The sequence below is a fragment of the Sebastes fasciatus genome, chromosome 12 (assembly GCF_043250625.1).
Source record: "Sebastes fasciatus isolate fSebFas1 chromosome 12, fSebFas1.pri, whole genome shotgun sequence".
NCBI classification, from domain to species: domain Eukaryota; kingdom Metazoa; phylum Chordata; class Actinopteri; order Perciformes; family Sebastidae; genus Sebastes; species Sebastes fasciatus.
In genome coordinates, this window is record NC_133806.1 from 19,809,699 (window position 1) to 19,836,136 (window position 26,438).

At 43.3% G+C, this 26,438-nt stretch overlaps 2 protein-coding genes across 5 annotated transcripts in view; both read right to left on the bottom strand.

Annotated features, from left to right (window-relative positions):
- Positions 1-155: 155 nt before the first annotated feature.
- LOC141779235 (FXYD domain-containing ion transport regulator 6-like) lies at positions 156-9,706 on the bottom strand. Of its 4 annotated transcripts, none has more exons than XM_074653979.1 (10): positions 9,429-9,706; positions 6,762-6,821; positions 6,591-6,617; positions 5,434-5,457; positions 5,183-5,206; positions 3,469-3,543; positions 788-824; positions 637-674; positions 492-525; positions 156-404 (listed from the first exon to the last, which is right to left on the bottom strand). In XM_074653979.1, the coding sequence occupies exons 2-9, from the start codon at positions 6,811-6,813 to the stop codon at positions 521-523; spliced, it is 282 nt and encodes a 93-aa protein (XP_074510080.1). In that variant the 5' UTR covers positions 6,814-6,821; positions 9,429-9,706; the 3' UTR covers positions 156-404; positions 492-520. The 4 variants fall into 4 exon arrangements, with proteins under 4 accessions (XP_074510080.1, XP_074510081.1, XP_074510082.1 ...); XM_074653980.1 differs by lacking the exon at positions 9,429-9,706 and adding an exon at positions 6,973-6,998; XM_074653981.1 differs by lacking the exon at positions 6,591-6,617 and having other exon boundaries at positions 9,429-9,698.
- A 1,206-nt stretch (positions 9,707-10,912) lies between these two features.
- Positions 10,913-26,438, bottom strand: part of fcgbp (Fc gamma binding protein) — a 39,098-nt gene continuing 23,572 nt past the window's right edge. The window contains exons 29-49 of the mRNA XM_074654877.1: positions 26,169-26,216; positions 23,897-25,135; positions 23,421-23,773; positions 22,132-22,711; positions 21,447-22,045; positions 20,800-21,367; positions 20,283-20,548; positions 19,849-20,187; positions 19,174-19,747; positions 18,838-19,037; positions 18,378-18,519; positions 17,088-17,416; positions 16,425-17,010; positions 15,731-16,329; positions 14,798-15,365; positions 14,097-14,695; positions 13,435-14,002; positions 13,154-13,353; positions 12,609-12,989; positions 12,226-12,512; positions 10,913-11,366 (exon numbers count right to left, since the gene is read on the bottom strand). Of these exons, the coding sequence (XP_074510978.1) occupies positions 11,357-11,366; positions 12,226-12,512; positions 12,609-12,989; positions 13,154-13,353; positions 13,435-14,002; positions 14,097-14,695; positions 14,798-15,365; positions 15,731-16,329; positions 16,425-17,010; positions 17,088-17,416; positions 18,378-18,519; positions 18,838-19,037; positions 19,174-19,747; positions 19,849-20,187; positions 20,283-20,548; positions 20,800-21,367; positions 21,447-22,045; positions 22,132-22,711; positions 23,421-23,773; positions 23,897-25,135; positions 26,169-26,216 (9,035 nt within the window). The 3' untranslated portion in view covers positions 10,913-11,356. The remainder of the gene's footprint in view (positions 11,367-12,225; positions 12,513-12,608; positions 12,990-13,153; positions 13,354-13,434; positions 14,003-14,096; positions 14,696-14,797; positions 15,366-15,730; positions 16,330-16,424; positions 17,011-17,087; positions 17,417-18,377; positions 18,520-18,837; positions 19,038-19,173; positions 19,748-19,848; positions 20,188-20,282; positions 20,549-20,799; positions 21,368-21,446; positions 22,046-22,131; positions 22,712-23,420; positions 23,774-23,896; positions 25,136-26,168; positions 26,217-26,438) is intronic.

The following is a 26,438-nucleotide window of genomic DNA, read 5'->3' on the forward strand; positions in this document are numbered from 1 at the left end:
GCACATAAATCATTCACACTCTCGCTGCTGGTAGTTACTACTGCATGTGTAACTGAAATGTCTGCAGCGTCAGCAGAAGCAGGAGTGCAGCATATGAGAGGGGCTGTTCCCTGGTCTAATGGCAGAGAAATAATGATGCGTAAAAAAACAGAATAAACCTTTTCAAACATGGGTTTTTTATTATTCTGCATCAATCTGAAAGTCACAAAAATACAAACGAGAATCACGCTATTGCTACCGTATAAAGTTGGCACCTTATCTAGTAACAGTTATTGATGATAAAAACATACAAAAAGAGAAAAAAGGAGCATTAAGAAAATGAAGGAAGCTTCTTGTGTTCATGGAAAGATTGTCTTCAGCTGTGATAAAGGTATTTGCTGCCACCTCATGGTAAATCAGTAGCACTGCAGAGGAGAGGGAGAGGATAAGTTTTTCTGGAAAACTCTCTTCCAGCTCCTTTTGTAGAAAGCAGATGTTTACAAGACACTCACCAGATCTCCACTGCCCTTTGCCTCTGCATCTAAGCTGTGGAAAGAGTTTTAGTTTACCGTTTTATACAAATAAAAAGGCAATACATCTACGTGGTATGTGTTTAACATTCCTAGTTATTATCATAGAATAAAGAAACATATTTACCCCTAGGAACACCCGATTCGGCATCAGGACTCCTGGACCTGAGGAAAATGAACAGCTAGATGATCAAGCTGGAGGGATGTTTTATGTATTTTTAAAAAATTCCGTAAAGATAAGGGTGTGGTTTGTTCATCCTAACATCGACTTCACTTACCTTGTCTTGTCACTATTCGAACAGGTACATTTCCGGGCTGTTTTAGGAGAAATGAAACACAAGACATTATAGAAGGTATGCAGCTATAACAGTTGGTGTACCCCTAACCCCCCCCCCCCCCTCCTCCCGTAGTACTAAAAGAGGAAGAGGTTGTTCCAAGCCTTGATATGTACATGATGTACTTGATGAGCTTGCGCCAATAAACCCATCTGGGCAGCAAGCCTGGGATGCCTTATTAGCTTGCAGCTTATTGGCCTGAGCACAAGACTTTATTCAAGTCACAGCCCAGTAACTTTGCCCAAAATACAGGAGCCAGTATGTTGAAAAAAACACCCAGTTAGCAGCATTTATATCATGTGAAGGTCTACAGAAGAGTTTGAACATTCAACCTCTTTAGTTCTGTCATGTAGTCCCACTTCAGTTTGCCCATAAACATCATAGAGAGCTTAAATACATTCATAACACATAATCAGTATATCCATTCACCAACAGAGCATCCACACCAATGAAACCACATCTAATCTATCCAGCATTAGTACTGAGGCTTCGTTCTGCTCTTTATTATTCTCTTTGTATGCAAATTAATATGTGATTAAAAGTAAAGTTGTCTTTACAATAGAGCTGTTAGATAGAGCAAATTTTTTTATCTGTTCAAAATGTACCTTAAAGGGAGATTTGTCAAATATTTAATACTATTATCAACATGAGTGGGCAAATATGCTTGCATTATGCAAATGTATGTGTATATTTATTATTGGAAATCAATTAACAACACAAAACAATGACAAATATTGTCCAGAAACCCTCACAGGTACTGCATTTAGCATCAAACATATGCTCAAATCATAACATGGCAAACTGCAGCCCAACAGGCAACAACAGCTGTCAGTGTGTCAGTGTGCTGACTTGACTATGACTTGCACCAAACTGCATGTGATTATCATAAAGTGGGCATGTCTGTAAAGGGGAGACTCGTGGGTACCCATAGAACCCATTTTCATTCGCATATCTTGAGGTCAGAGGTCAAGGGACCCCTTTGAAAATGTCCATGCCCGTTTTTCCTCGCCAAAAATTAGCACAAGTTTGGAGCGTTATTTAGCTTCCTTCGTGACAAGCTCGAATGACATGGTACTGATGGATTCCTGAGGTTTTCTCGTTTCATATGATGCCAGTATATTCACTCTAGCTTTAAAACTGAGCCCACTACAACTTAAAAATCACAAGTTGCATTAATTAAAAGAAATTAGTGGCATTAGAACAAATTAGCATTAATGGGTTATTATCGCGTTAACTATGACAACCCTACTTTACAAATATTCTGATGGCATGGCCGTATTTGGTCTTCTACTGGAGGATGAAACATAAAGTAAAGCAGCAGCCTATTTGACTTTTTACACATGTGAGCAGTGTCATGTAGGTTAAAGTTGTTAAAACTATAGAAATGATTATCTGCATAGTATCAGAGATAGCATGAAGTACTCTTGAATCTAAGTTTCTCTGAAAATACACAATATATTTCTTTGAAGAAATGTGTCTTTTTCATCTTCTAAAACAAGTCAGTCTTAGAAATAATGTACAAAACTATGATTGAGAATGTGCTCAATAACAGTAACATGCTGTTGCTACCTGAAGTGTTGACTAAGATGGAAAAGTGGCTGAGAAATCCCAGACCAGACCAGACCAGACCAGACCAGTGACTAGTGACCTACATACTCTCAGGACTAAGAATAAAGCTGTGAGCATCTTGAAAGATAACACTCCTCTTGTACTCACTCACTCTGACACTGGGAGGCACCAAAGGGTGCCTATCGCTATCAATGAGGTTTTAAATGCAATATCTTAAATGACAAACTTTGAGGGTTTACCCTCTTTATGTTCTGCCTGTAAGACCCTGGTAGCATTTGATGTGTAGATTAATTTTACGCAATCAGTTGTAAAAATCTTAAAAGGCCCAATCGGTAACTTTTCAAACCATGTAAAGTTGAAGTAGATTCACATGTAATTTAAGAGTGATTTTTTAGTTAAAAATGGAAAATTAGTGTTGCTCGAGCACACAACAGTTGAAAATTGGAGAACAGATTACAGATGTAAACTAACATTTAACAGGAAGAAAACATTAAACTGTTGTCTACTGTAAATCTAAGTATTTATTAATGAATTTAGCAGTGATAGCAGGCTCCACCCTTCTCACTTGTGGCAGTGTGAGGACCTGTTTACATTTGGATGTCAGATTGCGCCTTTCAAAGCCAATTTGTAAATCCAAATCCACTTTCATCCTCTGTTTTTTATCATTTTAGTATAATGCAGTCAGAAATCCACAGTGATCTTGACTAGCGAAAGCAGACTGTGTGGGACCCAATGAATTATTTATTGGATGGTTTTGGTTTCAAGGCGATCACTGGCAGTGACAGCATGTGCTGGCAGGTGAGGAAGACCTTGGAAGGACACTGTGTATGAGGAAAGGGATAAGGTATAAAGTATAAAGGGCAAATAGCTGTGATGCACGGACCATGAGAGTGCTGAGATTGTGAAAGAGGCATCAGTGTACCTCCTTTCTAGATCTCTGAGAGAAACAGGAGCCTGCTTGTTTTGGGAGACTGTGAAGTCACACATACAGGGATCACAGTGTGGTGACACTACACGTCACATCCGCGGTGTACTTAAGGTGGTCAAACACTTACTGACAATCAGGGCGATACCCATGATGAAAAGTACCACTGCGAAGACCAGGCCACCGATTCTCAGCGATTCATAATCTGAAAGGAAAAAAAGTACTTTATAACGCTTGCAGAAATGCATGGTAACCACATGTGAAAGTTTTTGAGATACAAAATACCACAAATGCAAAAGCTTTCTGAGGCCTTTTACCACAGTTTGATTCAGGAGCATGTTCTGCATTTCTGCAGAAATGTTCTGCAGCACCCTAATTGGTCATGGGACACCGCAAATTCCTGTGAGCTGCAGTCATCAAAACTGTAAACACTGTGGTCAACTTTAACTCTGTGGTTGTGCTGTCCCATTACGGCCGGAAGAACCGTGACATGTCTGTTTCCATCAATTGCAACAGAATCAAAGCAGCAGTAAGTGTGGGACAGGGTCAGTTTGTTTATGTTGTTACCCATACAGAGATGACTGCAGCATTGTTTACATGCATTAAGCATTGCCTTGTTTAGTTAGCTAGTTAAATGGCAACTATCTGCTGGCATTAGCAAAAGCAAATACATATTGACTGCAATAAACATTTTTTCTTAATTAATCAAAAATCTTTAAGTGAAAAAAGTATGAGTAAGAATTGCCTACTGATGTTTTTTCAGCTGCCAGCAGGATTTATCTATTCTCTAATGCGGTGGTTCCCATCCTTTTTGGTTTATGACCCCTTAAAATGAAGTATGGCCTACTTGAGATCCCTTGTAAACACTAACTAAAAGTTGTTTAATTCTAAGGAAGGCCAGAAGAGATAAAAAAAAAAAAAATAGTCCGGGGTTATTATAGTAAACTAAAACTGAAACTAAAACAAAAATAAGCAGGGAAAAATATTGTTAGTAAACTGAAACCAAATAAAAACTACATCCTTTAAGAAAAACTAAACTGAAACAATATTGATTGGGTAAAAAAACTAATACAAATAAAATAAACATGAACGTAAATTCATTTGAGTTTTTTTGCTATAATAAATCACTACCGAAAAAAGGAGACGGCATGAATTTCCGTCAACTCTCTAGACACTGAACCACAAAAATTAATCGGACTTGACATATCAGATGGTCGCTATGCTAAATTAACTAAAACTAAACTAAAATGAAACTGAAAAGTCAAAACTAAAATAAAATAAAAACTAATTGTAAATTATAAACTATTATAACTTTGGAAAATACCCAGAACTTCATAAGAAAAAAACCCCAAAGTAGATAAAAATCAAAGAAAAATAAACAACTTTGTGTAACAGAAATATGTTTCCCTTTCTTATCACTGCTTATATCTTCTGATCCCTCAGATTTCTCTTGGGATCACCAGGTTGGGAACCACTGCTTTAGTTGTCTTCCAATATGGGCGATATACTATGGTTGGATGGTACCATATGGGTATGGAGAAGAATACCAACAATGTACAACCAGTACATTTATGGTAGGTATTCATAAAACATCAATGCAGATTTTGAGTCATTCTGTTCACTTCGGTGCCTTAGATGGACGGAGAATCCGGCCTACGACACAGTGGACAGGATTAGAAGTATTCACAGAGGGACCGCTCCAGACGCTTGGCCTTGGGGTGACATTTTTCCATCACTTCTAGAAAAACAAGTGGAAAATGCAAACTGGTCTCGACCTCCCAGATGTTTCCTGCGTAGAGGGGTCAACAACTGAAAAAGGCCGCGTTCATCTGCTGAACACTCACCGTAATCAAAAGCGCTGTTGTAGTCTGGCAGGAGAGAAACAGAGAGAGGACACAAATGAGAAGCAGATTTACCCACTGACACACTTCACAGAGCACTCATGATATGACGGCTATTCAGCACTTTGAGGGCCTCAGTCATCCATCTAGTCATTAGCCAGGTTGGTGCCGGTGCCAATTTATATGCCAGCTAAAATGAGCACGCAGCTTATCTTAATTTGACTTTCCTAAGCTTCTGTTCAAATAATACCCACTTTTGTCCTCATCTGCCGTCGAGGCTGTGAAAAAAGAAGCAAAAAATCATTAGTCTTTTAGAAGACATTGACATGGTGGTGGAAGTGCATGTCAGCAAATGGCAAAATTGATGGTAGTGGTGCAAATTCACTCTGCAGAGAAGCCCAAAAGGGTGAGTATCAAACCCAAACATACTGGATGATTCTACGCTCCATATACCTCGTTTTGGATTGCCCTGATCTGTGCTAATCTGTCGTGCCGTCAGCGAACGTGGGAAAGTGCAGACCCCTGTGCTCTTTCACATCTCTTCTTCTCCCATGTGGAAACACATGCTGGCCGCATTCACGTTATGCTCCAGTCTTTTAAATCTCGCCAGAAAACATACTGTACTTGGTAACGATGAGATAACTGCCTTCATCAAGAAAAAACAAGCAGAATAATTAAAGAGAAAGCCTCACTAATAGCTTTGGTCTAATAATAAAAGACACAAAGCAGACACTGTTTACATGAACACCGGTGTTTTGTAGTCGCACACTGAGTGATACATAAATACTTTTCTACTTGTGCTAGGCACCATTTCACAAAATGAATGCGTACAGCTCTCATTAAAATGTTCACCAGACTGTGAACAGTATTTTGAATGTCGGCCAGTCGTAGTAGTTGTTCTTATGTATAAACTTCCATGGTGAATACAGTAAATTGATAATCTGTTAACCAATTGTAAGAAGACTTGAAGTATAAGTTTGCCTGTTGCAACTTATTCCACCTTTGAAAACAAGTCAGAGAGGAAATAAAAGCCCTTAGTGTAGGCAAATCTGCTTAACATCAAGCTCAACTGAAGGCATGCAGGGTGCACAGAGAAACCAACTAAAGACCAAGACCTGTATTAACAATGGAAAACTTGGCAGCAGTGTGAATAAAAACGATTGTTCAGACTGCAATGTGAGGAAACATTTACACTACTCTGACACGGCCTTTTCTCACAGCAAAACAGAAAATGATTTGTGATGGAAAATATTTAATGGAACAGTATCACAGCAATGCTAACAATACGACAAAGCCTTTTATACACATTCGACCGAAGAGAGCACATGGCAAGCAGCCATATCAAATAAGTGAGCAGCGGAAATCAAGTGGCCATGCGTTGGCTGTTACCACTCGAATGCAGGAAACTTACCAAACACCTCCCTGCCAAACGCTGACCCTGTTATATACAGACACATCAGCTCGTTTAGCATGGAGGAATTTAAAAACACAACCAAGAGCTACAGAAAAGGGGAAACAACTGAAGAACACCACAGCTCGGTTTCAAAGACGTAAATAAACGTTTAGTGAAACGGATGCTCACCGAGTGCAGGAGCCAGCCAGGAGCTGAATGCCACCAACACCACAAGATCCATTGCACCTGCTGATAAGAAAGAAACAGAAAAATTACATAACAAACGAAGAGAAGTAATAAATGTCTTGCTCACAGTTTGGTGGCAATTGCTGTTTTGTGAGGGTAATGTGCTGGGGCGACAGGAAGTTTGAGCGATTTACAGATAAACTTTGTAACTCACTTTGTGACTCCCTTTAGACTGAAATAACTCGGCAACTTAAACCGCCTCGCTGAGAACAGAGGGACGCCTGTTGTGAAAATCTGTAGCAACCCCCCCTCTAATACCTTTTAGAAACTCCCAAACAGCCAGTCACTGTATGGTTAGTGAGGACTAGTTGTTTTCCACAACAGTGAGGGATCAGAAATGGAAAAGAAACATGCTTTATTTACCAGCTTGTTTATTTGCAAACTGCATCTTAAAATGATATTGTTAATCCTGACAAGCTCCAAAAACACTGGATCTGACATTTCTCATAATGTAACTGAATAAAGTGTTTCATTAGTGCCCCTTCGATGAGACCATACTACATAACATAACAGTAGTAGTAGTGATTAATAATATGGCCTCCTGACTCTGGGCAAGAGGAGAGGGTCTATTTCAGGCTCAGCACCTCAGTACATGGGGGCTTGGATGGTGTTGTGTTGCATTTGGTCAGTAGGTTGTGGATCTGTTTTGCTGGGTCATCTAGTTTACACATGGAGCATGGGGTTGTTTTTCGGTCCATGTATCATCTAGAACATTCTTTGAGATTCTCTTACACTCACATGTTTACAGGTTAAGGCCAGGTTGGACGCAAGAGACTGGACGCAAGAGTTGCCACAATTTAAAGCTGCAGTTGGTAACTTTAATGAAAAATAACTTGCTCAAACTGCCACTATATCCAGACAGTAGTACACAAGACAGATAATCAGGTTCCTCTGCCTCCTGTTAGTGCTCCTAATGGCGTTTGCCAAGTTTCCACCGCGCACAAAGAAAAACAACCAATAAAAGTCTAAAAAAAAAAGGTCCATTTCTCATCTCAAATGTTTTCAGAAACATATTTTAGTGTACTGTTTAGCTGTAAAATGAGAAAGTTTGCTCCGGGCGGTGCTTGATTTTGGCTGGACTGTTTTCAACATGGTGGCCGGGTCACATAAATAGTACACTAAATTATGTCTGAAAACATTTGAGAAATAGGCATTACAGTCACAGAATATTGATTCATATTTGATCAGCGCTGCCTAGTTTGACCGTTTGATCGGAGTTTGCCAGTGATTGACAGCTGCTCAGAGACGGCAGGCTCTTTTTCATGCACTGCTGTCCTACTACTACACTATAGGATATAGTGACAGTTTTATAAAAATAACATTTTTTAATCATATTTGCTCCAATTCTACCCACTGCAGCTTTAAGGGTACTGGTGGTATTGATACTGGCATCTTAATCTTTTAAACAATACCCAGCCCAAATCTGGATATAGTGAAAGTTTGAGCAAATATGACAAAAAGTTGCTTTTATTAAAGTTACCGACTGTGGCTTTAAGTACTCTGCATGACCAAAGAGCATAATGGTTGCAGTTTTGTTAGCTTCACAGCCACATTATACAAATAAAATCCTACAACACGACACGCAGGTACACACAGCTTTAGCTCCACGCTTGCAATAGAAAAAATAAATCAAAAATGTTTCGCATTGCAAAGATCAAAGCGTACGTTGGCAGAGCCAAGGTTTCCCTCCCTGGCCCTGAGCACTGCTGGGGATTCATGCATGACTAGAGAGGGGGTGTGAACATGGAGTGGAGAGAAAAAACACTTCAACCCTGGGCGCAGGATTAACAACAAAGGGCTGCCAATCAGGTTTAATCAAACAAATACAGGGTGAGTTATTCCAACAAGAACCGATCCAATAATCTTGTTTGTTAGCCTTCTGAGTGATGTAGAGGAATAGAATGGGGAGACAGGAGAGACGCCCTTTAAAAATTAATTACCATGCATTATAATAAAGTGGGATTAACATGGACAGTTTGTAATTAAAAAGTGGGGGTTGCTTTCATTGACACTTAGAGGCATGAAAGTGCATTCACTGTTTAAATACACATATCAGCTCTTTTTTAGACAGAGACTTATTGATCATTACAACTTGACTGCAGACATCACAAGCCATGTTTATCAACCTTTTTAAATAGCGTCTCCTTTTCGAGATCACGTTGTTGTTCTCGCGATAAAGATTGAAGAACATTGTTTTTTGGCTCCAGTGTTTCTGGCAGAGTAAAAAGTGCGACACTAAATTCCATTAAACTGCTCAGACGGCATGGCGTTTCCATTCAGGATATAGCAGCGTGCCAACTACATGAAAATAGAAAACACACTGACAAAACATAACACACCGGTAAAAGATGAAGAAGAAGAAGAAAAAAACTGTTTCGCTTCAAATTTGTGGGAGCAACATGTAGGTTAAAAGGTCACGTCGTGTTCGGGATACCAGAAAAGGAAAACCTCTGCAAGACGCAGACACTGTGCACACACACAATATGTGTCTGAAGCTGCAGATGTCAGCTGTTTAAGATTATATTCCTAACTGCAATGACATATGGCTATTACATTTAAGGATATGCATTCATTTCAGAGCATAAATGTGGATATTTAAAATGAACTTACCGTGCGTCAGCCTCCTGTAAACTCTAATGTAAGTTACTTTCTCTCCACCCAGTGAGCCGAACTTTGCCAAACAAGTTTTCCACTTGTTACTTCAGCCAAGAGAGAAAGTCCTCTGTTATGGCTTGCAAATAAAATGAAAAGAAGTGATTAAAAATGAATTATTCTGTGGAGATTCCTCAGTAAGCTACTTGCTTACACCAAGTAAAGCTCTGTTCCTGCTTGTGTGTGTGCTTGGTCTAGCCTCAGGAATGAGAGAGAGAGAGGAGGAGGAGGAGGAGGAAGAAGAGGAGGAGGAGGTGGGGTGCTCAGCCACTACTCCTCTAAACTTCCCTGAGCTCCCCTGAGCAGAGGTAAACAGCACAAGGAGGGCTACTGAGCAGAGAGATCACTCCCATGCGGTTTGGTGCCAGCATTGATAGTAAAACATGATTTCATAATGAACTGTAAATCATGCTCATTTCCCCCCACAGCCACATATTAAGCAGTGAGCTTGTTGCACTGTGGTGTAATTTAGAGGCTTTGGAGAGAGAAGCTGAGCGCAGTGGAGTGAAAGCATAAACACTGGCGGTGCTTTCATGGCCAGTGCAGTCTGTCAGTGAGATAAAGTTTTCTCTCAGCTATATGAGAACTGTCTCCCCCCAAGGTCTCTCCCACACCAGACTGCCAGATTCCCCCCTCCACTGGTTGCAAACACAGCTGGGTGGACTAAACAGGTCCCGTCTCAAACTGATGAATTCACACTAGTGCTGCAACGATTAATCGATTAGTTGTCCACTATTAAATTAATTGGCAACTATTTTGATAATCGATTAATCCGTTTGAGAGCATTTTTCAGAATAAAAGTAATAATCCTCCGTTTCAAGCTTCTTAAATGTGAATATTTTCTTGTTTCTTTACTCCTCCATGACAGTAAACTGAATATCTTTGAGTTGTGGACAAAACAAGACATCTGAGGACGTCATCTTAGGCTTTTAGAAACACTGATCGACATTTTTCACCATATAGACCAAACAACTAATCCATTAATCAAGAAAATAATGGTTAGCTACAGCCCTAATTCACACTACTATATCCAGGGTGTTATCTCCTGTTGTGGTTACTTAGCTGTAGACATACTGTATGTGGGATTTTGTTATTGTACTACTTTCTTTTTCACTCCTACACCAAGGACCTTTAGTGCAGATAGCTTATTAAAACATGAAGTTTACACAGGATTTCTTGTCACCATGCTGTGCCAGATGCAGCAGAAGCTGTGCATACATTACCCTTACCCGTAAGAGTCATGCATTTTTAATTTAGACTGGTAGCCTGTACAGACGGTGCTCTACAGGTTTTATAGAGGTAAAATTCCCCTATTTTTCTTTGTGTTATTGTTCCGTTTTGTTTATTTATTTTGTTTTTGATTTTAAATTATGGTGATATATGTAAATGTAATACCAGTCCCGCTTCCACAAATAAAAAAAAAATCACAATTCACAAACAACTCACCAGTGTAATGAAAACAGTATTTATTGGTTGGAACAGTAAGGAAAACATTTTGTAAAACTCAACAAGTACAAAATAATAAGACCGGAAAAAGATAAGTTACTCTTGGTTGTTGTGTGGAAAACAGATGCTATAATTTCCTCCTCCACTAGATGGAGATGTTGGTCAATAATGAGCTCCAAAGTGAAGAATCGAGGACCAGTAAACAACCAAAAAACATTTCATAAATCAGGAGGAAGTATTGAAGTATGAGGAGCAAGACTGGCTGTAAACAAGAGACTTTCGCCGAACGACTTCACATTCCTCATCCTGTTTAATGGGGGTAAGAAGCAGGGATGTGAGCCACGTTGTACAGGCTGTTCGTGAGGAAACATCAGTTCATGGTTCTGAGAGTTTTCCCCTGTATATACCAGATGCTTTCTATCACCGCAGAACCGGCATCTCTACAGGCCACTGAAATGAAAAAAGAAATATTGCAGTCAAAGGGCACTGGAGCAGAGGAAAGTCATGTTCACTCGTGCACGACGGAGATTACAAGCAACACTTCTGAAAATTGTATTTCTAAAAGGCATATGCAAACACTCGGGAGCAGCGGTGATTCTTAAAAGGGGCATTTTCTGGTGTTGTTGAGGGTCTTGTGATGAGAAAAGATGTTGAATGAAGAGGAAAGGGGGGACGCACCCAAACTCAATTCTCTACGCGACTGACTTAAGGCTAGAACACAGAACTAAAGATGAGGGCTCAAATTAATATTGCACCCAGATGAGTCTTAAGTGTCCTTGGATGACAAGCAGTGATTGGATTGCAAGCTTGGTAGCTTTTGATGGCCATGCCTGTCAGCCTCACCTGCTTTTTAATCAGTAATTACCATAGGGGTTTCTCTGGCATTTCTTAATTAAATTGGACCAAATGCAATTAAAAACCACACTCTCATTCCTTTAAAAGGGCTCTGCGGAGTCCTTGTTTAGTTCTTGCTGTTAAGAGAATAAGCGGTTGAATGGTCATAGCACCCATCTCTCGCTGATCTGTACTTGATTATTTCAGTGGTCAAATTAAGTTTGCTGTTTGCGTAATAAAGGGCACGATCGAGTTCAAGATTGAAACTTCCGCTCTAACTGGAATTGAAGGTTAAAAGCGTGAGACGAGGAGGCAAAGTTGTTATGTTATTAAAAACAATTAAAGTAAGGAGTTGGGGACCGTAATGATTGGAGCATGTAGTGAAGGAGATCATTATCATGGCAGTAAATGTAGCATCTTTACCCATTACATTTACACAGAGGAAAATGCTACAGTATGCCTTTCAAACACTCACCATCTAGAAAAGTCCCCGGCGCTCCAGGAGCCAACGATCACGGACACATCGGTGGTGATTTTCCCATCTGCAGTCTTCATATCGTCTTTGGAGTTGTTGTTGTAGTTGCCACAGGCGCCGCACATTTTACCGGACAGGCTGCTGTCAATAATGACGGTGACCTCCTGTGAAATTGAATAGGTGACCCGCACGGCAGACGTCCTCTCGATGATCACAGTCCTCTCTGAGATGTGGACGGATATGTCATCCGTCATTTTGTTGGGAAGAGACACTTTCCTGCCGTTTACCTGGATGACATGAAGAAAAAAAAAGGGGAAAAAAGTTTCTACATAAGAACGGCTACTTTTATGATTAAACATTCAACTATTATTCCTCCTTCTCACCCAGGTCACGCGTTGGCTGTTCACTGTGACTGCAGTTTCCTTGAAGAACACGTACACGGTGGCGACAGTGGGAGATGCACCTTTGCTGCAGACCCTAACGTCCACGACCACGCGGAACCACAGCTTGGCGGCCTCGTCGCACAGTGACGCCACTTCAAACGCCCCTTTGGCTCCCATCGCTCCGGACATGCCGTCGAAGGAGGTGAGGTGGCCGACCTGGCTGACGCCGCAGTGGCCCTGTTTGACGTGGCAGCCTCTGACGCCATCTCTTACGCCACAGATCTCCCCGCTGGCGCAGGACAGCTTCTCACACCTCACAAGCCCAGAGGCCTGGCACAGACACTTGGACTTACAGGCTTTGTCCACAACTGCTTCGCCCACCTAGGAAACATGCATTGATGTTAAAATCATTTGTCTTCCACATTGGTGAAGTTTTACATCTCTATTCATGTGTAAATAGCATGACAACAATAGAAAGTATTTAATTTTTTTCATTGTTTTGTGGTTACAGCTACGGTGTATGACAACAAAGTGAAGTCTTTTACCGTCAGATATCTGCCATTGTGCACACATCCACAATTGTCCAAGGGAACGCATTGAATGCCATCGAAAACAAAGCCGCCGTCACATTGACATCCTTCAAAACAGCTTTCAGAACAAGTAAATGGGTAAATAAAGCTGGCACAGGTCCCACCACAGGTGTCGGCACACACCTCGTAGTGACTGCGTGGAGGGCAGGAAGCAGCTACAAGAGAAGGAGACATTTGTATAAACACCTGAAATATAAAACATCAAAACAGCTCAAATTCTGTTTTGTGTAACTCACGGCAGAAGGAGCCGCTCCTCCATGGCTGGATTTTCACTCCTTCGCTCTGGCAGGCCAAAGCGTAAGCCTGGACACTGTTACACAGAGTATCTTTGTTGCCGTCCAACGCACAGACATCAAACACGCAATGAGACACGTATGCCGCTGGGTCGATTTTACTGTGGCAGGCTTTGAAAGGCCCATTAGGTGCACTCATAATGCCGCAGGAGTCGGCTTTTCCGTACAAGGTGGCCTTGGCCTGTTCACACACTGGACACTGGCCTCCGCAGCCCCCACACACATTGCCAGGCAGGTCGACCACCCACGCTTTCCCAAACTCATCCACGCTGTTCGTTTTTCTGCCTCCGGGAAGTCTGAAGTCATCGCCGCCGTTCTTGTTGTAGTTGCCGCAGAGACCACACATCTTTCCTTGGTATGTAGAAGGTACGATCACCTCAACATAATAGACGGTGTCATACAGGACCGTCAGTCCGAAGTCTGTCTTGACGATTATGTTGCGACCTTCCTGGGTGACTCTGAGGCGCCCGTTGTCCAGGGAGAGAGGAAGGTTTAGGAGTTCATCATCCACCTGGACGGAGGAGGAACAGAAACATTGTGAGGAAATAAATAAACATGCACGGATGTAACCACACGTGGGTTTTGGATTAAGTTGTTGAACTCACAATGACTTTCCATGACACTTTCTGCTGGATGTAAATGACATAACCGTAGACCGCCACTGCAATCGACTTGGTAACCGCGACTTTTCCATTTCCATACTTTTCATTCCCCTGAGTTACACTGAATGGCGTCAGCTGGCCTTTGTCATCATCACAAACCTTGGCCAACACATAGACGCAGGTGCCCTGGAAATCAAACCTCCGCCCATCAAAAGAAATGTAATGAGGGTCACCAGAAGCCACACACTTGCCCTGCCCCTCAGGGTGGCAGCCTTTCACTCCGTTCACAAGCTTACACGTCTCCCCTGCACGACACTTAGCCTTTTGGCAAGACACCGCGCCGGTCTCTCCGCAGACGCACTGCTCTACACACTCAGTTTCAGGGTAGAAGACGTCTCCTTTCCTGTAGTAGTGGCCGTCGTAGGAGCAGCCGCAGTCTCTCACGGGCACGCAGGTATCCCCACTCAGCAGGTAGCCTTCGTCGCACTCGCAGGCCTCTGAGCAGACCCTGCGGCATGTGGCGAGGGAAGTTAAGCTGGCACAGGTGGCTGGGCAGCCCGTGGCGCACAAAGTGTAATGGCTGTCAGCTGGGCATACCATTGCTGTGGGTGGGATAGGATGAGAAGAGGGAGAGAGGAACAAGGTAAAAAAACAGAAATAAGAGATTTGAAATATGAAGACAAAAACATAAAAACACAACTCACGACAGAAGGTATCTGTTCTCCAGGAGCGGATGGTGATTCCTTGGCTCTGGCAGGCAGCGACATAGACTCCCACAGCTTCGCAGACTGATCCATGGTGACCATGATACTGACAGGCGTCATACACACAGTCCTCCAAGTAAGGAGCAGGGTCCACACGACTGTGACAGTCTCTGAAAGGCCCTGCCTTGTCAGCGAGAATGCCACAGTACTTCTGGGCTCGGTACACGTTCCTCTGGGAGTCTGAACAGGCCTGGCACCACGCCCCCTGGCAGACTGATGAGCAGCCGGGTGCGATGGCCACCTGCCAGCTCTCCCCCAGCTTGTCTCCATTTGCGGCGGTCTTGCCGTCCCGCATGGTCAGGTCGTCCTGAGCTTTGCCATTGTAGTTGCCGCACAGGCCGCAGACTGCGTCCTGGTAGTTGCTGGGCAGAGTGACGCTCACCGTGCTGCGCCAGTCAAAGGTCACGGTGATACCAGCGTTTGTCTCCACCACGGCCGTCCAGCCGCTGAGGAACACGACCAGCTCATTATTGTACTCCAGTGGTAACGAAACGAGCTGCCCATTGAGCTGAAGAGCAGGAAGCGAAGGAGAAATATTTTTAGGAGATTATAGATTTGATAATTCTGCAGTCCTTGCTAATCCGTTCTAATGTGCAGTTAAATCTTAGTTTAATTAAGTCTGCCTGGATCAAAATTTTAATATGCAATTAAATATATATGCAGAAGAGCGGGGATGTCAGAATTAGCACAATGACAGAAGGTATTATCATTTACTAATATGAATGAGGCTCTTTGTATTTGTCATGTGTTTATTTTTAACACTAACTACATGTCCTATTTCTTTTCTCTCCAAAAATACACATCAAAACAATTTTTTTTTAATCAAATCACCCATATGCTTCACATTATCCATACCTCCACATCCACACTTACCAGGACCTTGTAGGGGTATTCTCTGCTAATGGTGAGGGTGATGCCATATATGGAAAGCGTGACAGTCCTTGTGTAGGACACGGCCTTGCTTCCCCGGTGGTCGTTCTGTACAGTCACCTTGAACGGCACAAGCCCCGGCTGCTGCGAGCACAATCCCACCAGCTGATACACACACGTGCCCTGGAAGTTATACCTGCGGCCATCGAAACTGCGGTAGTGTGGGTCACCTGAGGCCGTGCATGTGGCGTGACTGATGGGTCGGCAGGCGCGCTCTCCATCCACCACGCTGCACGTCTCCTTGGCAGAGCAGGAAGCCTCGCGGCATACCACCATGCCCAGGGTCGTGTCACACTCGCATAGGCGATGGCAAGCCTCGTCAGCCCAAAAGCGCTGGCCTGCCTTGTAGTAACGGCCCTGGTAGGAGCAGCCGCACGTTTTGGCAGGCACGCAGACACCGGCGCTGAGGACGTAACCCTTATCGCACACACATGTCTCCACACAGGTGCCGGTGCAGGTCTTCTTTTGCTCGGGGAACGGGCAGGACGCCTGGCACGGGCTGGCACAGTCTTCGTAGTGGCTGTGACGCTGACAGGTCATCGCTGGATAGAAATGACATTTAAACCAAAGAATGAAAAACTTAAATGATTGAAATCTTTGATTAAAATGAGCAAATGAGATTCCCATTGATACTCACGGCAGCCAAACTTTTTCCTCCAGTCCTTGATTATTATGCCTTCATCACGACACTGCTGACTGTAGGAGGCCAATGCCTGGCACAGCATCTTTTTGTCTCCCTTATTCAAACACATATCATACACGCAGTTGTTCATGAAGGCCTCTGGGTCCAGCTTTCCGTGACACTTCTTGAACACGTTATTGGTCTTGGCTACGAGGCCCCCACAGAAAGCCTCAGTCTTATAGAGCTTCTGCTGGTTACCGTCACAGGTGGGACAGTTTTTCTTACACGTGTCCCAGCAAGGATGGTCCTTGTCCTGGTCGGGCGTTTGCCAGCTCTTGCCCCAGTCTATCACTGAGGGGACGGCTTTGCCGGCTGGATTCTGGAGCTCATCGCGGTTGTTGCCGTTGAAGTTGCCGCACAGACCACAGACAAGGCCGTAGTAGCTGCTGGGCAGCTTGATGACCAGCTCCCAGTTCCAGTCGTAGGACACAACCAGGCCAAAGTTTGTCTCCACCACGGCAGTGTGACCACGCTGGAACACTGATACCTCACCCTCGCCCTCATCAAGTCGTACAGGAAGATTCAACAGCTCCCCGTTCACCTGAAAGGGAATGGATCATTATATGTTCACACTGAAATACTACAGGTCAAACATCACACAAGAAACTAAAATCTTACCGTGACTCGACCGACTTGGTTCTTGCGGAGGGTGATGGTGTATCCGTACACAGACACATCGACCTCCCTGACGTAAGACACAGCTGTGTTTCCCCGGTTATCGTTCCTCTCAGTGACCGAGAACGGCACCAGACCATCCAGATTCCCGCAGGTCTTGGAGATGACATACTTGCAGGTGCCTTGGAAGTTAAAGTTGTAGCCATCAAATGTGTGGTAGTGGGGGTCGCCCCAGGCCCAGCATTTACCAGTGTACTCGGGGACGCACACAGCTTCACCCTTCTCAACACGACACTTCTCTTTGACCCGACACTTGGCATCTTTGCAGGGATCTACACAAGAAAAACAAAGAAACATTAATAGGAAAATTGCAATTTAACTCAAACTAATTTAAAACTGTGTACATTTTTACTCAGTTAATTTGAGACACTACGGGCAAAAACATTGTTTTTTGTGCACTGGTCAATTTTAAGATTTTGGGCTATTTTGCTTCCATAACATGTATTCTTTCCAAAATACACATTGAGGTGTTTATTTTACTACACTTTGTCTATTTGCATCTGTAGATTTCTCCGAAATTCACCAAAAGTTAGCATTAGATAATGTCTCATTTGCATATTTAAACATAACATTTCTGAAACTTGTAGCACAAAAAAAGAATTGTCTTAATGTAAGTAATCAACTGAGGAAGTTTTAATGGGATATCTATTAGTTACATTTTTTTCACCTGTAGTGTCTTGCAAAATGTAGGTAATTTTACAACACATATCTTTGAAGGCCGTTTTCTCAAAATGAGTTTGTTCTCATACTATAAGGCAGAAATATCCACTTAACATACACCAGGCTTTCCAGTTTCATTCATATCTATATTCTGAAGGTTTTTACAGAGGGGTTTGTTCATATATCATTCATAGCCTGATTTATATCACATTTTATTTCTAAAAAAAATATTTTTATGGCTGCTGAGAGTATCTTCTTTCTCAAGTGATAAAGAGAGATATCCAAAAGTCCCTCTGTAAAAACCTTTGACTCTAATATGTCAACAAAATGAAACAAGAATTTTGAACCTGGCTTTATCCAATGTTCAGATTTCTGGCCTGGAAATGTGTGCAAATTAGCACATATTTGATAAGATAATGCTTCATTAACATTTAAGAAAACTTCAACAAAGTAATCAACTGGGGAAGTTTTATGACTATATCTATTGGTTAAAACTTTAACCCTATTCATCTGTAGTGTCTCCCCTTAATAAGTTAAGACTAGATCAATACATATGCAGTATTTGTGTCTTGCCTGTGTTGTAGCACGCCCTGATTCCTTTCTTGACCATGCACTTGGTGCTTTTAGGGCAGGAATGCTTTTCACAGCTGAGGCCTGACTCTGGATTACAGGTGCACTTTGTGTTACAGTCTTCCTCATACACCACCTCACCAGGCTGGGGACATAGAGCAGGTTCATTACAGAGGGGGAAATAATACACTGAAGAAAAGACAGGTTATAGAGTATTTCAATCTTATCAACCATTCCACAAATTTAGACAATCTGCTAATTAAGTCTCAGGAGAAATCCTCAGTGCACATATCTGAGATCAGACTGGCTCATGTCCAACACTATAGAAAAAGCAACTTAATTGCCGTCTCAGCAGTAATGCTGCTACGGGTATCTGCTTAAGCCACTTTGTACAAAAAAAAGGTTATTCCGTCAATGTACAAATTATAGCTTTTTAGTGTCAGACAGCAGTGTTGAATTGTACCTTGTACGTTTTCCCGTTGTCATAGCAGCCACACTCAGTCTCTTGAACACACGAATGTCCATTGAATAAGAAGCCAGTATCACATTCACAGCCTTCTGTACAGCTTGTGGAGCACTGTACGATCTCTGTGAGGCCTGCGCAGGATGCAGAGCAGGCGTCGGCACACACCTCATAGTGACTGTGGGCTGGGCATTTCATGGCTGGAATAAATGATCATAAACATGGATTAGAGAGGAGCCTGTTCTTATATTTAATAAGCATTAATACACTATGGCAGATGAGAATAAGAGGTTGATTTGTGGGAAAACCCAAAAAGTGAATTCCTTTGTCACTTACGACAGAATGAAGACGTCCTCCAGTTTTTGACGTCCACTCCTGCCATGTGACAGTTGAAGGCGTAGGCTGCTACGCTGTTACACAGCACCTTCCCGTCGCCGTTGGAAGCGCACACATCAAACACGCAGTCGGCAAAGTACGGCTGTGGGTCCAGTTTACTGTGGCAGGCTGCAAAAGGACCAGTGGGTGCTGTAACAATGCCGCAGTAAGTGGACTTAGAAAACACAGCCTTGCGAGCTGGGTCGCAAACGGGACAGTTATTCCCTTCACAGCCATTCTCACACACCACATTGGGGATGGTGACCTTCCATGATTTTCCAAACACGTTCACGTTGTTGGAGAGCCGACGGTTGGGCATTTGGAAGTCGTCTTTTTTGTCACCGTTGTAGTTGCCACACAGGCCGCAGACCTTGTCACGGTAGTTACCAGGTACTGTGACCGTCACGTGATAGACCAGGTCGTAGGTGACGCGCAGACCGAAATCTGTTTCAATAACATAATGAAGGCCTTCTTGGTAGACCTGCACTGCTCCATCATTAAGATTCACAGGAACGTAGTTAAACACTCCATTTACCTAAAAGAAAAGGCCTTATTTAAAGAACTACTGATGATGTTGAAATATTGATGTCAATGATATAAGCACAGCATTTCCCTGTATATCAAATTGTTTCTCACCAAGACTCCAAACATGTCCATCCTCATGATGAGAGTGAAGCCATAGACCTCCACGGCAACCAGCTTGGTGACGGACACCACTTTTCTCGTCACCTGTTCCCACCGCACGTTCTCCACCTGGACAGAGAAGGCCACCAGGTGGGTGCCTTCCAGCCCGCAGCTCTTGGAGAGCGTGTAGGTGCAGGTGCCCTGGAAATCAAATGTTCGCCCGTCAAAAGAGCGGTAATGGGGGTCACCGGAGGCGTGGCACACACCCTTACCAACAGGGTGGCATTTCTGGACGCCGTTCTCCACTTTACACTTCTCATTAGGGCCACATGTGAACTTCTTGCACTCAACCTGAGAAAAAAACAGTTGAGAAACAATATATATTAAACATCCAACAAGTGAGTTTCCATCCGGTAAGTTCACACTGATCAGTATCTAATCGTTACCTCTCCATCTTGTGTGCACTTGCACTCCTCCTGACACTGCCCGTTGGGATAAAACACTTGGCCGATGCGGTAGTAGCGCTCATTGTGGACGCAGCCGCACTGCGAGAAGGGAACACAGTGATCTCCGCTGAGGATGTACCCTTCGTCACAGGTACAGCCCTCCTCACACTGAGCTTGGCAACCCTGAGGAGGGGCCAGACTCTGGCAAGTGGAGTCACACCCGGTTTCACAAATGTCATAGTGGCTGTGGACTGAACATTTCACCGCTGTGCACAAGGGACGAAAAAGACAATGTGACATTTTAATGTGGAATGCAGATTACAAATGTAGGCAATGATTACAAAACAATATCAAATCCCAGAAAAGGAAAAAAAACACACTGATGTATACATAGAAACAGGAGCAGGAAAGAAACTAAATAGATTTGTTATGTCGTTTCATTTTTTGCATTATTGTTATACTTTCTAAATGATGCCTTTTGAGTATATGATTTTATTAAAATGAATGCATGTCTCACCACAGAACTGCTTGGTTCTCCAGCTGTACACCTTGGCCCCCACAGCTTGGCAGGCAGATGTGTATGATGTAATAGCCTGACACAGCACATCCTTTCTGCCCTTATACAAGCATACATCATAAACACAGTCTTCAAAGTAGCCAGCTGGGTCCACCTTGGCATGGCAGTCACGGAACGGCCCTTTGGGGTCCGTCAACATGCCGCAGAAATCTCTTTTTTCATATTGTGCCTTCTGGGTAATGTCACAATCGGGACACACCCCTTTGCAGCCTTCGACACACCCTGGGATCTCTGCCACTCGCCAGCTGATGCCGAAATTGTCTGGCGAGACAGGTTTGTTGCCATCCTTTGGGATCAGGTCGTCCTGGGGTTTGCCGTTGTAGTTGCCACAGAGGCCGCAAACGGCTCCCATGTAGTTGCTTGGCAGCGTTACATACACGGCACTTTCCCAGTTGAAGGATACTTTGAGGCCGAAGTCTGTGGTGACCACGGCGGCCCAGCCGCTCTTATACACAGATACCTGTCCTCCATCCAGTTTGATTGGCAGGTTGAGCAGCTCATCATTCACCTGGAAAAGAACACACACGTATTTATATACAGAGAGACTGAATATTAAAAATTACATTACATTATAGTAGAGTTCTTACCATAATCATGCCCCTGTGTGTCCTTGTAATGACAATGGTGAGGGAGTACACCTTGATCTCCACTAACTTGGTGTAGGAGACCACCTTGTTGCCCCGGTTATCATTCTGCACCAGCACTTCAAAGGGCACCAACTCTGGGTCCTTGGAGCAGAGCGCAGCCAGTTTGTACACACATGTGCCCTGGAAGTTAAACTTCCTCTTGTCAAAGGTCATGTAGTGGGGGTCACCTGTGGCCTGGCAGGTGCTATGGGAGACCGCGTGGCACTTTCTTATGCCTTCAATCACCGTGCACTGCTGCCCCGCCCCGCAGCCTTTATCCTGGCACTCCACTCGTCTGCTTCCAGCGACGCATTTACACCTGCGCCGACAGCCCTGGTCAGCCCAGAATGACTCCCCGGCAGGGATGCTTCGACCCTCATAGATGCAACCGCACTTGGCGGCAGGCACACACTGACCTCCACTCAGAACGAAGCCTGCGTTGCAGGTGCAGGTCTGCACACATGGGCGTTTGCATTTGGAGGGAGCGTTGGGGTCAGAACAAGTGGCAGGACAGGCATTGCCACACAGCTCATAGTGGCTATTGGCATGACATTTAGCAGCTTTAGGGAGAAGAAAGAGTATGATAAATAAAAGCAAAGAAAAAAACTATGTTCATTTGAGGATTTATTTAGATAGCGTTACTTACGACATCGTGCCATCTTCCTCCAATCCTGAACCTGGATCCCAGCATTCTGGCAAGCCTCAGCGTAAGCCTCCAGCGCCCTGCAGAGGAAATGTCGGAGGCCGCCTCCCATGCATACATCATATTTACAGTTCTCCAGGTAAGCTTGAGGGTCAATGGCGGCGTGACATTTGCTGAATGGCCCATCTATTATTACCGTGATGAGCCCACAAAACATGTCGCCCTCCCACTTCTTCATCAGGTCGTGTTCACAGCGCTCACACCCACCCACACAGTCGTCTCTGCACAGAGCGCCTTCCACCAGCCCCGGCACCTTCCAGCTGCTCCCGAAGGCCACGGCCCCACCCACCTGGCTGCCGGAGGGCGTGGTGAAGTCATCACTGGGGTTGTTATTGAAGTTGCCACAGAGACCACAAGTCTTACCAGCGTAACTGCCGGACAGAGTGACCACGAGAGAGTGTTCCCAGTCGTAACTGACAGTCAGGCCAAAATTTGTCTCAATGACCACAGAGCGACCGCTCTGAAATATCACCAGCTTGCCGTTGTTCAAGGTTACAGGCAAACTCCACAGACTGTTGTCAATCTGCACATAAGAAAATAGAAAACATGTTAAGAAGATATTACAGTCATAATCTATTTATCTAAATTGATGCATAACACTTTATAATAACCATCATTAATACATGGTAAATTGATAGTTAATTAAGCTTTAGTTAATAGTTATTTTACTGTCAAACAATGAAGTTAAGAAATACTTTGTAAAGCATCTATAAACAATATTTAGATACAGTTAAAGGTTAATAATTGTTGTTTGGTCCATCTATCTATGTAATGTATATAGATGTTTTACAAACAATTTCTTAAAAGGTTCATAAAGATCATTTAATAATCATTAAAACATACTTTATGTAGTTCATAAAAATGTTATGAGTGCAACAATAAACTGTTAATAGTTTACTAATAAATCAGAATGCAATTGTTATAGTCTCTTATCAGCTATGATACAATATATAATGTATTAATAATTATTTCATATTAACCAAACTAATGATTAGTGATTATAGCATTACTAATAATTATTAAACATCATCATTAACTGTAAAATAACTTAACTAAAGTTTAATTAACTATGAATTTACCATTTGTTAATGATAATTATTATAAAGCGTTACTGATGGGTTTTAATGTGTCACACCAATAAATAATTAAAACTAATATTCATAATAAATTGAAGTCAAGAAAATATTTAAAATATGCATATTTGAAAGAATAACAGAAATAGGAAGCCTTACCCTGACACGACCTGTCTCAGAGCGAACCACTGTGATGGTGTCGCCAAACACCTTCACTGTTACCACGGCAACATACGACACCCTGAGGCTTCCTCTGTTCTCATTTTGGGCGAGGACCTCAAAGGCTGGGAGCTGATCATTCTTCTCGCAGTTTTTAGCGATAACGTATGTGCAGGTGCCCATGAAGTTATAGTGTCGCCCGTCGAAGGTGCGGTAGTGGGGATCTCCCTTCGCCCAGCAGGTGCCCGGTTTCTTTTCCACTGCCTTGGGGACACAGGAGGGATACCCACCCTTCACTTCACACACCTCGTTGGCACTGCAGGTGATACTGCTGCAGGACAGAGATCCACTTCCTGGAAAACCATAAATAATATATAATTAATGCCCACATCAATACAGCACAAAATATTTTATCTCTCCAGTCAATATACTGTAAAATTTTTTTTTCCTTCAACAGCTACGTATGTGCACCTTACCTGGCTGTACACATTGTCCTGGAGCACCGTAACCATTCATCTGGCTGACTCCGATACTGTAGAGAGCAAAGCGGGCACCAGAGCTGGACACAGTGTGTCTATTGTTGCCAGGGTTTTGTTTGTAGGACATCTCCGCCCAAGAGAACTCTGTCCCTCCGACCTTTTTCCACTGGACATCGCGGGGCAGGTTTGTACCATCGATACGCAGCTCTGCCATCGCATTGGTCGGCGCCACAATCAGGGCTTTGTTCTGAAAGCCATCTAGAGCCTCGAGCGAGTACGAGGAGCAGAAACGGTCCGTGGGCAGGATGGTCATCAAGAATGGGTCATAGAATTGGGACCAGCTCCGTGTGACGCCGTTGAAGAGCAGCAGGACCTGGATGCCATGATCAGCCTGAATGGACAGTGTTTCAGGGTTGTGGTACTCGATCTCCTCTGTGTGCCCCCTGATCATATTCAAAACATCTTTGCGGTTGCCGTGTTGGACAGTTACTCTGGTGGGCTGGGAGGCCTGGATGAAGACGCTGTCGTATCTCTTCTGGAAGGTCAGGGGAGGTACGATGAAGCTGGATCCCCACCTGTTAACTGGCAGCAGCTGCTCGTATACATGGTTACATTTGGAGAACTTCCAGGTGCATGAGTGACCTGTGACAACAGCAACAGGGTGCTTGGAGGCCACTCTGGTACCTGAGAGCTCATACACGCTCTGGAGCTGGACACTCTCGTACGGCTTGAGATCTATCACCATTTGGCCACCCTTGTAGACACGACCCTGGAACTTGATGGCGCCATGTGGGAAAACCTCCACTTTGTTGCTCTCTTTTCCATTTGTCACAGCAAACTCTTTGTAGGAGCCATAGGGGGACCCGACAGGCGTGAAGATGAAATACTCTGTACCCCATTCAGTGATGGGATACACCACAGAGATGTCTGCTGTGTACAGCTTGAAGTTGAAGGAGGTCACGGTCACATCTGCCGAGGCTTCGATGCGCACTGTGTTGGGAGACTTCGTGCTGCCGTACATCTCAACACCAGTAGGGAGAGTGACGGTGACCGTTTCTCCAGCATTTAGAGTTTTCTCTTGCTTGAAGTTTAAGGGAGGCACGTGCACTGTCACTTTAGCATTGGCCTGAACAGCGGTGATGTATAGCTGATAGCGAGGACTGCCGTAGTTTGCAGCATAATTCTGCATGAATGACAGGGCGAACTCCCTCCCTGCCCATCCAGCGTTGGATGGACCTGGGAGGAAAAGGCAGAAAAACCCGTGTCAAAAGACTTCTTTTTTTTTTTTTGCTACCTAAAATGAAATAGTCAGGTACAAAACTGTGCCTCACAATTTTTGTGTCTGAAGAAAACATGTCAAAAAATTAGAGAATGAATGAGACTATTTGTGCCAAGGCAATCAAAGGATTCACAAACTGGCAATACAAAAGTTGGCTTGAGACTTCTTGGATCGCATACACAGTACAAAGAAACAATATGACACCAAAGAGAAAGTGACTAAAAAAAATACCTTCATTTCAAAGTTAAACAGCAAGGATGAATGCTATTCTATAATGAATGGATGGCTTTTTTCCCCCTCCTTGATAACCATTGTGAGAGATTTATACTGAGGAATAGTCACTTGACTGCTTCTCAGCAGCACTCAATAAGTCACTTGCGCAGACAATATAATTGCATAATGGAAATATTATCAATATCTGTGCCGTTGCTGTGAAAAGAACATTTTCTGGGCTCAGCCAGGGCCTGGGGGACTTAGATTACACTCCTGTTTCACCCATTCAGTATAATAGTTCCAACTCAATAGCAGCTGAAAGTAAATGCTATTCCCAACAAAAGCAAATTTCAATTTAGATGGCTATCCTTTATGTGCCGCTTTCTCGAAATTCTTCACCCGTTTAACATTCTGCTTCATTCACACAAGCACCTGGTATGACCGCACAACAATGCTCTCAACTGATGGGGGTCGACAAGCTGAATGAAGTGCTTCAAATTGAGCGATCACTTGGCTACAATGTCCTACTGGGGAATTCTGCACCAAGGTTTGAGGAATGCTGCCGTGATTGATTAATTGAGCTAAGCCACGTTTAGTCAGATGTAATAGTTTTTAAATGGTGGGCAGGCTTTTTGATAGATATTAAAGAAAAAAATTCCAGAAGAAGACAAGCACAGATGTATCACATTGAAATGAAAATGAGTATCATTCAAGTTGCACAGTCAAAAACAAATAAGTAAATAAATTGAATATAAGAAAAATCAGAGTATGACTTACAGCTCAGTAAAGCCCCCAAAGCACAAAGCAGCAGTAGCATGCCCATGGCTGCAAGAAAGACAAAATGGTTTTAGTTACAGAAGTATTTGAAGTTTACATTATTTGAATAATTGCATTCATTTCATAATCTCAGCATGAACAGCACTTACCTTGCATGTATGACACATTTTTTTACAGTCCCATCCTTTTATATGTTCTGACGGACAAATACGCAACCAATCAAAAATCTAGCTACGACTTTGAAAAACAATACCCTTCCTCTAAAACAAA